General features: G+C 38.3%; 1 protein-coding gene across 4 annotated transcripts in view; it reads right to left on the minus strand.

The window, feature by feature from the left end:
* Positions 1-12,205, minus strand: part of RTKN2 (rhotekin 2) — a 129,237-nt gene that overhangs the window by 12,496 nt on the left and 104,536 nt on the right. For 3 of the 4 annotated variants that reach the window (XM_075423081.1, XM_075423078.1, XM_075423080.1), the window contains exons 5-9: positions 11,987-12,104; positions 10,222-10,422; positions 5,508-5,602; positions 3,859-3,965; positions 2,704-2,835 (exon numbers count right to left, since the gene is read on the minus strand). In XM_075423081.1, the coding sequence (XP_075279196.1) occupies positions 2,704-2,835; positions 3,859-3,965; positions 5,508-5,602; positions 10,222-10,422; positions 11,987-12,104 (653 nt within the window). The remainder of the gene's footprint in view (positions 1-2,703; positions 2,836-3,858; positions 3,966-5,507; positions 5,603-10,221; positions 10,423-11,986; positions 12,105-12,205) is intronic. The other variant, XM_075423079.1, reaches the window with a different exon arrangement.

Below are 12,205 nucleotides of genomic sequence, written 5' to 3' on the forward strand. Positions count from 1 at the left end.
GCACACGCACCAATTTGCTAAGCTATCAGGTGTGGTCAAGGCCTTTATTATTCATTTCAAAGTACAGAAAACTTGAAAAAATTTCAGAAACTGGCCCATAAGGAATATTTCTTGTTCAAATTGGATTCCAGCAAATTTTCTTTGCTACAGAAAATATCATTTCTCTTTTCCTACTTAGTTATGCAATATAATATGTTATAATCACATTTAGCTGGAACAATAATAGTAGCACTTGCATAATAGGAACTACAGAACCATTCTTGCTCAACAGCAGTAGCAGTGAAGTCATCTGAAGCTGAAGTAATGACTTTGCTGGTCTTAACGGCTTCTTCAAGTCTCAATTCAAAGGGAACGGGAAATAAGGCTATCAGTGTGAATATTTTCCAGAGAGTTTCTCATAAATCCAGATGATTTCACTACTTTTCAGAAAGTATCTTTCAATTACATGTAAAGATCAGCTTCACATTACAAATGAAAATGCCATGTATGCACTCAGAAGAGATTTTAGTTAGACCATCTAGAGCTGATGTTCAATCTCAACTTTCATTTTGAAATTGCTGTTTCTATAACAACATGTAACGGACAAGCCCATATGATTAGTTTGCTTTTATTTAATCTGTAAGAGAAATTTCATAACAAGGGAATCAAAAAATACCTGCAGGCATTAAATTATTTCCAAGACAAACTGTTTAAGTAGTAAAGAATCCAAATAAGTTTTAAATTGCAATTTCTTTTCTGGTTTTAATTTAAATTGAAGAAGGATTCACAGTCTTATTCTCCAGCAGTCTGACATTTTTTGTAAATGGTATAAGATACGTGATTTATGTACCTTCTACATGTTAGCTTTAAGGATACTCTGCAAATGTACGGACAGTCCCCCGCAAAGGCTTATTAAGCTGGATTTTAGGTTCTAAGTGTATTGATAACTTGGTGGAGCAAAATAACCTTAGTAGAACATGATTATTTTAAAAGGAAAAGCAAAACTAGGATATAGACCGAAACAGAGACCTCCCAGGGAAAGATACGATGTAGCCTGGTAGATAATTTCAAAACATATTACTCTCACATTGTAGATATGGATTTAGTCATTCTTTAATTCACAAAGTTTACCATTTCTTAATGATATTGTGAACAGCTGGAAAACAGAATTATGGCAAAGTCTGACTAGCGCAATTAAAAGTGACTGAAGAGGTGAGCAAGCAAACCTGCTTAAATATATATCACGGTCTAAACATTTATTTAATGTAAATGCGTGAACAATTGAAAATAAAAATTGCTTTGTTAAAAGATATGGCACTAGCAGAAAGGTGTTTTTAATTAAGGAATCAATTTACATCTTAACACATTAAAAAAGAAGTCCTAACACTAACAGGTCGCATTGTTATACCTTGTTTAAATGTTTGGGTTTATATACAAGTCTCACTTTAGGTGAGAATGCAGTCATATTTTCCAGAAACTTTAAAGCCACCAAAAGCTGATAGTGCTGTTGTAAGCAGCAGTTCTTTATTACTCCATGTCCCTCCGCATTCCCAGTTGTAGCCTAGACCTTTCCTTGTACCACACAAGCATTTGTGTAGCCATGTAGTGAACTGGATAAGAGAATCTATTAAAGGGAACCACAGTTGAAGCTAACCTTCCTCCTGCCCCTAAAATGAGCTAATTTTAACCCACATCAGTTCCCTTGTCCAGTCCATCAGCCAGCTGCTCTCAAGCCTGCCCTGGCGTACAGCAGCACAGCAGCCTGCACACGAGGAATGCCGCTTTAAGAATTCGTGTTGGCACCAAGTGTTCACAGTAGCACAGCAGCGGAATCCAGATCGACCTCTGCTTCACACAGTTTCCAAATGTGTCTATTGACTTACGTAAGATGAATCCAGCTATGCCAACTGCAAATGACATTAAACTCCTCCGCTCATCCTTATGTGATATTAACTGTTGATGACGGCACAAAAACCAGTTTTTGAAAGCATCTGTTCACTCTAGTGCTTGCCGTGCTAGCAGGTCCTTCCAATAACATTCCTAAATTGAACACTTAAATATTGCTTCAAATTAAATACTTAATGTTTCTTTAGCCAAATAGTAAGTAACATTTTAAATTTATATTTTAAAATCAGCCTTTCCAGTCAGAGTATGAAAAGCAGCAATAATGTTATCCTAGAGATCAGAACTTCCAAAGTTACCGTGCCCTGTACAAAACCCATATTAAGAAAAGCAGCTTATTTTAAGGCACTAAAATATTTTGAACAATTTTCCAGTTCTCCTTCTAATTAAGACTGTGGCCAAATAACACACAGCAACAAAAAAGGCTTTTGTTAAAAATCCACCTTGCTGAGGACAAAAGTCTACCAGAGCATTGCTCAGGGACTGGAAGCAATACATTTCCAAGGGCTGTCTTACGGAACCGTCATATAACAAGTTATCACCTTTCCTAAAAAAAATCCTCCTTTTACTGCTGTGTTAACCAGTCTAATACAATAGAAGGAACTTGCATCCACAGATAAGAAATGTAATGTCCTTCCTAAAAAATTCAGCGACTGCGTATTTCACTGAAGCATATCCCACCCACATGCTACGTATAAAGCATTCTGCATACCTGCGGCTCAGACCCCAAATGACTGTAGATATGTCTTTAAACGAAAACAACCTCCCCCAAAATAAACAAAAAACCCAAAACAAAAAAAAACCCCATACAACCAGTTTTACCTTGTTGATGGAAATGGTCAATGCTGGCTCCAGCTTAGCCTCAATTTCTTCTGGCGAGTAGTAACAAAAGAGCTTGCCACCTCTTAGTACACAATACAGACTCCTCCAGCTAGTTAGACTTCCTATGATTTGCTGAAGGGAAGAAATAGTCAGAAACTGCCAAACACAAACTACAAATTCAGAGCATATTACAAGGTACACACAGATCAGCCCTGTGTGATCAACACTTCGCCACACTGAATTCTTTCCTAAAACAGACTTTCTGTTGCATAACTTTTCAGAGTCACTGGTTTTTCAAATGTTACCAACACTTTAAATGTCTTTTGGTGTTTTAGAGTTTTCACAGATATATTGCCATGTGACACTAGCAATAGAGATTCTGCTGGCTCACACACAATGAAATCTAGAACTGGTGTCTACTGTAAGAAAGAAACCACCAGTATTAGCTACAGTAATCACACAGTAAGAGAAATAAAGAGTATCTCACTTTGGAAATACACAGTACATTCAACAAATGTCAGACATTTGTCTAGACTTTCCAGTTTCTCAGATGAATTTTATGAGCAGCTTTCATAAATGCATTACAGCTTCACAGCCAGGCTGAAGCCTGTAATTCAGCACTCCGGACAAACGACCCAGCCCCTCAGGCCCTCCGCTATCACCTCATTTGCCTAGTTGTGCAATGAACCAAAATAGAGAAGTAAACTGAGTTCACATGAATCATTTTTGAAGGGATGAGTTTAAATATGGCTTGGTTCACCAGTCAGATCCACCATGCTGTGATCTGAACTCTTGCGCTAGCACAATGTGAGGTCTGTACAAGGATGAGAGCTACAGGATTATTTAGACTGCTGTGGTCAAGTACCAGCCTAAACCAATTCTGAAACAACAACTGTACTTGATCTTTATGCAACAGCCTCAATAATTTTATTGATAAGCATGCCAAGGAAACATTTATTTCCTCACGCTTAGCCCCTGAAGATGCCATTTGTAAATGCAGCTGTGAGAGAGAATTTTCCCCTGACTCTAGGTAGAACAGGTGAAAAATAACAGTGCTCAAGAAACCACTTCAGGTAAAAGCAAATGTTTTAACAATTGACTCTTAGTGACAGCTATTAACAGAAAAGGATGTAAACAGAAACAAGGCCTTCTTACCTGCTGGTGAAGAAATCCCGCCATCATATCCCTAGCCATGCAGGAAGGCTGAGCAACTAAACGGCAGCACACGTTTCCATACAGGGGGAGCCAAAAAGAAGACTCCTCTGGGTGAGAAGACCAGGCAAAAGACAAACACTTAGTTCCAAACATTTGCCCTAAATATATCGTTGAACTTTCTACATACATTTTTACATTAAGATCATGAACGTAAATAAGCATTTTTTATATTTAAAGAGATTTCATCCTGTAGGGTTACTCTAAAACTGATTTTTCATTTCAGTGAGGTTTTTTAATTAAAAAAAAAAGAATTTCCTAAAGAATTTCAACTAAAAATGGAGATCTTGTTCTGCAAGAACAAGTTGTTCTTACACAAAATATAGCTCTAAATCTCATTTCACAGCTAGAAACACTTTGAAAGCCAAGTACACTGGCCATCTCCTCTAAGTAGGATCCCTGAGCCCATGAGCAGTGCACAGCTACATTTACACACGAGCACTTCACTTCAGATTGTTGTATTCAGGCTTAGAGTTTGTCTCTACTTCCGTCTTCAGCACTAGAAGAGCATTTAGGATTCCAAGGAGTTTCTGATGAATTGTGATATCACTCCTCGCTCAACTCTGCTATGCAATAGGCTCTCTCTTCTGTAATTAGAAGCAGGTAACACAACGATCCACGGACATGACTCTGTCTTTGCTCATGTTTTAGAAACGCTTGTAACGAACCAAAATATCCAGGTATGTCATTTCTCACCAGACTAAGTTATGTAAACTAATGACAGAAAAAGGAATTTGAAGAAGAAAGAGTATAAGGTACTAATAAAGAAAGGCTTACAAATATCAAAGATACTCAGAATTATTCATCCAACCCTGCAAGAAACAAATGCCCCACAAATCTTCAAATCTGTACTTATTCAGAACTAATGAAGTGTAAAGAATGAAATTCTCTTTGAGGCCAAGTTTGCCCAAGTAAAAAGCCAAGTTCACAGAAGCTACAGTGAAATACAGTGAAAGTCCCATGTCTTAAGTTAACAATTAGAGGGTGGCTTATGGGAGGGGCTATCCTTTCGGAAAAGAATGGAGAAAGTACCAAAAACTGCAGTCCTGCTACTTAAAACATTACCTTCAGTTGCAGCATAATCATAGCCCCTGTGTTAGCACCTAGGCTGACTGCTGCCAACTCGTGCTGCCCCAGAGCTGAAGCACAGCGACCCACGCAATTGCAAGCACGCATGCTCACATCCTCTGTTAAACGTGGGCCTGAAACAACCTAGCTGAGCTGAAGCTATTCTTCTACTTTCCTTCTGACTACAGAGGAAAAAGCTGTCCTTCATTCCGATACCCTTCCTTGGTTGTGAGGAAGGGGAAATTATTTGTATATAGCTACAGCTCACATAAGACCGAGATGCAAATGACAGAAGAAACTCCCAAAGGAATTAAATTTTCATCTGGACTTGAAATTTTACTCAACTTACAGTTTATTCAGCTGTGTACAGATGCCTGTTTTAGAGCCATTAAATATTTTATTAAAGTTGTTCTATATTAAGTATCAAGAAAAATAATCTCTTTAAGCCCTTTAGTTTACAAGAGAGAGAAATGCAAAATGTTACTGGTTTTTTATTTCCTTAAATTGGTACCACATGTACTTACCATTTCCTGTAATGGTAAGGTTGTGGGTCCTGAAACCGTCCTCAGCACTCTCCAGCCCCAGACTGGTATATGCTAGCAAACTGTACTTTGCTCCACTAAATGGGAAAGAAAAGGCATATTTAAAGCATTTCTGCTTCACGTTGCTCAGGCAGTAACCAAAGGGAGCCCAGACGTGCCTGAGACAACACACTTGGGTACAAGCGAACACCGAGGAGCCAGGCAGCACCTGTCAGTAAGCACAGCCTGCCGCCCCCCAACCTCTTCCCACCGAGCTCCCGGATCTCTGGTTTTCCTTGTAAACCAACACTGTCCCAGTCTGTCTGTCTGCTTTCTACATCCATATCTCCTGCCTCCACCCTGCATGTACCTTCAGTTCCCTCCCACCCTCCAACTTCCAGGCCAGCGCCTCTTTCCATAGCCACCTCGCCTGGACCTGCCAGCCAGGAGACTTCTCACGTGGCCACTGCGTACGAGCTGGGCTCACACTCACTGCCGAGCCAGCCGCTGCCAAACCCCGGTGTAAAAGCTGTGCTATCCAACCTCTCTGCACCCTGAGGATGCTAAAAGCATCTAGTCAGACATCAAGGAACTTTTAATAGCTTTACAGCTTTTATTCCTAGGACTAAATCAACTACGTTTGGTAGTAGGTTCAAAAATTGCTATAGTTAATAGAACAACTGATGACATCCACTTGATCTGAAAATAGAGGTTAAAAATCAAAAGGCTGTACACTGCTCCCCTGTGTTGCTTTGCTCTTTTGCTTTGCCTGTGTAGACTACACTTTATACAAGTCGTTTATATATGCATTTTTTAATGGTATCTAATAGCTTGATTCTTCACACGCAGAAATCTGTGCAAAAACCCTACAATCAGTTTTGTAGCACAAAGGACTCTTTCACTTATTGTGCTTATAGGTTTCAGAATGTTATACCTTTGTTCTGGATTTTGCCTAGGGAAAAAAATATCTCATTTACAATTCAGCACAGTGCATGTGGAATGCAATTCTTGGAATAAACTAGTATAAATTTGGTACATGTTTAACCTTTTCCCCCAAATACTCTTCAGACCGAGTAACAGATTTACAGTCCAGCAAGGCAGTAAGACTTCCACCTGGCTCATGGCAGTCTAAACAGTGTTCACAAGAAAACAAACCGCTCAAAACTCCTAACTACTCTCCCTAACAGGATCTAGCATAAGATCTCCAGAATATCTTCAGTACAGCATGAGATTGCTAAGCGGTGTAAAAGGTGAGAAGGCACAACTGAACCAACACCACTAAAAATAGCTTTCTATCATAATATTTTTCAAATGTTATTTTTCCTAATAGCACACTGGGAACACACGGTTTTAAAATCTTTGGCTCTGCAGAGGAACAAGGCAGATGCTTACCTAGCCCTAACCCTAATGAAAGAGGAAAAGAAAAGTAGCAAAGTTGTTAGCAGGGAGGTCTGTTGCACATCTATCGCAAGAGAATAAAGAGAAAATTAAATATGATATAACATTCTGGGAAAAAAAAAAACAAAACACCACTGCTGTGAAACATTTCAAGAGAGCAACCTGAGCAAAAACATATCAGCATTTGTATATATTCCCTGCTAGACTGTTCCCTAACCAAAGATTCCCATTGATTACGTTTTGCCATGCAGCTGAGCAATACATTAGCATTCTATTTAAACTGTAACAAAAACTTCAGTTTCTTCTCATAGATAAAACTTCCATGCTGATTTTAAAGTTACTTTTTTCTAAAGCATGACTAATTACCACAACCACCTTGCCAAAAAAAATAGCTACTTCATTTTTAAAATATGCTTCACAGTAACATTTTCTTTCTAAAGTTTTAGACTCATTCCTTTCAGCCAGCTGCAATATAATTTAGAAAAGTTTGATCTGCAAATATTTTTCAAATTTAACTGGCTCATCAGGTTTGTTGACTACGTTTTGCCTCTACATTTCACAGAATTAGCTAACTGCCTTAAATGGTGGTTTCTCTGTATAATAAAGAATAATCTGCCTGCTGCATCTCATTCAGTACTTTGCATATCTATAGTATTTTTCCATGTAACAACTATTAAAAAAAAATCAGTTCATCTCCACAACAAGCCTGTGGCAAAGGCTCGTTGTTAAATGTGTTTACTGATTAAGAGACAGAGGCACCAAAGTTGCCACACAGACACTGGTGTGGGAAGGCGTAACTATATCACCATTTCTATCGATGCGTATTAATTAATACATCTCAGATTCCAGAATCTGTTGCTGAATATTAATCCCAATGTTAGAAATCCCAGTCTTCATTCACTCATCCAGATACAGAGAGTGAAGGATTTGTGAGTCAAAATGAAAAAAAAAATCAACAATATAATATGCTCACCTTTCAATCAGATCTTAAATAATAGGAGGTAAAAAAAAATACAACCTTCAGGTACTAAAAAGAACCCAAGTGTAAAAGTGAGGCCGTTCACTTAGACTATGTACTTCTAGCAAAATGTCACTATGAATTTGCCAGTTCAAACACAGGACACTGAAACTGTGCCTCCAGCCCAGCGGAGGGCAGTATATAAAAGGCAACAAGAAGCCCATGTGCAGGCCAGTGAATCAGCATGTACGTCAGGGGTTCTTGCCAACGATTTATCCAAAGCGCAACTCAGTTACCCTGGAATTCAATAGCATAAGCGCGCTAAACATTTTCCTTCTACGCAAATGTAAAAACAAGAAAAAAAAATGTAAGCTAGAACAGAAAAGTTAAGCAGGCAAAAGACTGTGTAGAAATGAAAGGGCAGACAATGAAGAGTAGAAAGAATCTCAGTACGACTGAAGATAACCAACCCGAGCGACCATTCGCAGAACTTTGTCACTAAGATTTCACAGGAAGTTACAAGGCTGACAGTTTCCTCGCTAGCCAAGAAGTTTGACACAGAGAGATCTCCATTTTGGAGAATGGAGAACTTAATCTATGTGTGCTCTGAACAGAAAAAGGCCTGTACAAATGAAATCTACAGAGAAAAGGTATTCATATAATACAGAAAGTTCCTTTTGTTGTTGCAGTTTAATTTCACCTGCTGGACTGGTAAACTCTCTGGGCATACTTGAAAGGTCTCTTGTAATCTTGCAATCTCTTCCCCTTTATAAGGGCTTTATACCAAGGTCTTACTAATATAAATCCTAAGGGGAGCCTATAAAAAAAAAATGACAACTTATTTTCTACTTATAATAAACCCTTTCTTTCCAAGAATCTTTTTTAATCACCTAGCAAAGCCATCATTAAAACACATCAGTGTTCATTTAACTCTGTTAAGAAATTAACAGTCACTGTGAGATGATTATTTACAGTGGAAACACCAAGCTTCAAGATGGAGGAAAGCAAAATGCAATTACAATCGAGAAACTAGAAGCAAAACCCAAGGGAGGAGGCAGCTGTTCACTGATGCTTCTTCCTTAAAAGACAGGCAATCTGTATTCAAGGGAGTAGGACCAGCAAGTAAGCTAGTGGTTATATCTGAAGCAAACTCTAATGATAGTGTGTCATCGCCCAGCTGGAGCTTGTGGAAAGCACAGCCACCTGAGCTGACACAGACTGAAAGATAATTGTCATTAGGTTAGGTGGAACACACTGGAAAGTTAGTGATAAAATGATAAAATTCGCTTTGCTATGTGGTAAAATCTCTTGGATGTGTATTTTTGATTGAAACAGTAATCTCAGTATACAGTAATATCAGTTTGACAAAGATACAATATGCTTGAATGTTTCCTTTTAAAATCCAGGCAAATAGATATATGAAGCTAGACTAAGACTATGCTCAACACCTGGAAAGAATTAGGCATTGATTCTTTACTGTTCAGCTGCCCAAAAAAAAAAGTAACTCTTTGAAAAAACTGCTTTCTAAAAAAAAAAAAAAATCAATATTATTAGTATTTACAGTTTAGGTACTTGGCCTCCTTAAATCCCAATGAAATTAAAGTAGCTGGGAAATAATAGTAGTAGGCAGTTAACTTCATTAAAAAATGCATGAAAGACTAAAGATCAGTTTTAAAAGGAAACTGGTAAATTACTGGGAACAGCACTTATTTCTACGAACACTGCAAACAGTAAGTCATTTTAAAATGTTCTGTGCTAAAGTCAATTAAGGAACCTCCAGTTAGGCAGTCTGTAGCAGTGAAGTGTCTTTGACAGTCCAGAGCTTTACCGAAAAGCCAGCAAGTGGAATGGCCCCCATGTGCACAGCATGCATCCCAGGCACTTCTGTATTCCACACAACTTGTAACTTTTATACATGTCCACCTGTCTGTCAAGCACCAGCAAAACTGGCTACGTGCAAAAATAATATGGAGGAGGGAGTAAATGGGCAAGAGAGAAGGAGAGGTAAATGGACAAAGGGACACAGTCAGACTGACCACACAAGCTTGATTTCCTCCAGAGATCAAACTAAAAATATCACAGAGTTTGCAAATAACAGTGTATCTACCAGCTAGACAGCTGTATAGCAGAAAGATAAAGCCTACTCCCGTGTTTCAAGACCAGAACCAGGCCCCAAGGCTGAGCGACATGGTTGGAATTCACACCTACTTTCTCATTTTCTATTTAAAATGTAAATTCTTTTTCACTTGGTTACGTACAGAAATAATCACTTTGTTGGCAGTTTTCCAAAAATTTACAATATATCTGGTTTACCTCTATTTTTAAAATGATAAAACTAGAATATCAGTATATATGGCTTACTGGATGACCGGGTCAGGGGGCAAAAGGGATTCAGTGCTGTCTTCTTCCAGCGCAGCTTTGAGTTTCTTCCCTGTAGCTTTGCTGAGGGATGTTTTAAGCTTCTTTGCTAGTTTCTTAGGAGTGTTTGTTACATATAAAGACTCCTCTGTACAGCAACTATACACTTCAACCTTCACCTGGAAATCTGGTCTTGCTTCACCACTGAAAGGGCAGGAGGAGAAAATTTCAGAGCATTTGTTAATAAACTGAGTATGCAGCCCAGGAATGCTGCTGCTACTATATATATTAGAAAACATATATTTCTAATCAAAGGAAGGAATGCCATAAGATTCAGGCTGAGACATACACTAATATGGAATTAAAGACTAGAGTACACAGCAGTAACTTGGTGCTGAAGTCACGAGATGGATGTTATAATTAAACCATAAACAAATGCAAACAGGAAATTCAATGTTTAGGTTGAAAACCGAAAAAAACCCCATGTTATGGAAATACACAGGCAAGACATTCAAACACACTTAAATCTGCCCTCTACTGTTACGCAAAAATTACGTGACTGAAAACCTATCCATGCCTATGGTCCTAAATCAGATTGAACTGTTTTAAAGATACCTTAGATGCACCCCATCCCCTTCACATTACTGAAAAAATCCTATCTCACAACCAATAAAATTTGTCATTCATAACTTAACCACCTACTGCTGCACCCTTCTGCCTGCAGCCTATGCTTGCTCTGTTTTCAGCTCTACCGATTCTCTTGTTCTCAAGCTTAGTCATCAAACCAGAAGCCTAACCTCATCTTTCAGGTACAAATCATGCCATTACACACATGCCCACAATGAAATCACCCCAAAGGCTTTTATAAAAGGTCGTTCTTTATCTCAGGGGATACAAGGCAAGTTAGAGTGCCTTTTCTGCTTTTGTTGTAGTATTTCACAGAAAATCATAATGGTCAAGCCTCCTGTCTTTGAAGAAGCAGATTTAAATCTTTGCCCCCACTCTTAACTTGAACAGCTGTTTAAAAGAGTTTAAAATCTGATTTAAAGATCCACTCTCTCTCAATCACTCAGTTTTCAGAATCTTGATTGAAAGTTTCCAGTAGCTCTAGTTTTCCAGTCAGTCTTCCTCATAAGACTGAATCTAAATTACTCAGATGAAAAATGAAGTGGGGGGAGGGAAGTTAAGTGCCTCTCAGGACTCTCTTCAAAACTGTAAAGCAACAAAAAAAGTACATGAGAACACCTTTCTACTCTTTTCCAGGTTACTTTTAAAGGTAACTGAATAATTTCCTGTCTGGTATTCTTCAACTACAAGGACTGTGGCTGTAGCACGTACTCATGTCGGTGTAAGAGAACATGAGGTGTGGAAAGAGACCGTAGCCTGCTGTGCAGAATAATACTTAAAATACTGGGTGCAACATTCATGCCTACATTTTCATAATGCTTTCAGGTTTTAGTATTAATTTAATTCTGTCCTTTGAGGTAGAAGTTTGTTTATCTCTTTATATAGAGAAAAATGCTTCAGCATGGCAAAAATGAAAAAAAGTACAGTTCAAATGGCGCATGAACAACCAGCATCATTATGTATGTAAAAACCAACCTTCCAGAGGTGGGGATCCACCAGCCACTGAAATTAACAGGACCTCTACTGATTCCTTTGACCACAGAAAAATTTAGTAGACCTCAGCCTTATCCATAATCATATCCACTTTCAAAAGAAAATAGCAATATTTGTACTTCATTCAACAGAAATAAATTATACTCACAATATGGTTACATTTTCAAAACAGATATCTGTTGTTGCTTTATCCACAATAGCCACATCTGTATCAAAAACCTCAGCTCCCATTCTGAACAAACAAAAAACTGCATAGCGCTGTGATTCTGGAGAGAGCCAAAGAAATGTTTTATTAGCCATATTACACATCACAATACTAAATGCTCGCAGTAAACAAAAGCAGAAGAAATGGTAATTCGGATCTCTA

This window comes from Opisthocomus hoazin, chromosome 6 (assembly GCF_030867145.1).
Source record: "Opisthocomus hoazin isolate bOpiHoa1 chromosome 6, bOpiHoa1.hap1, whole genome shotgun sequence".
Taxonomy (NCBI): domain Eukaryota; kingdom Metazoa; phylum Chordata; class Aves; order Opisthocomiformes; family Opisthocomidae; genus Opisthocomus; species Opisthocomus hoazin.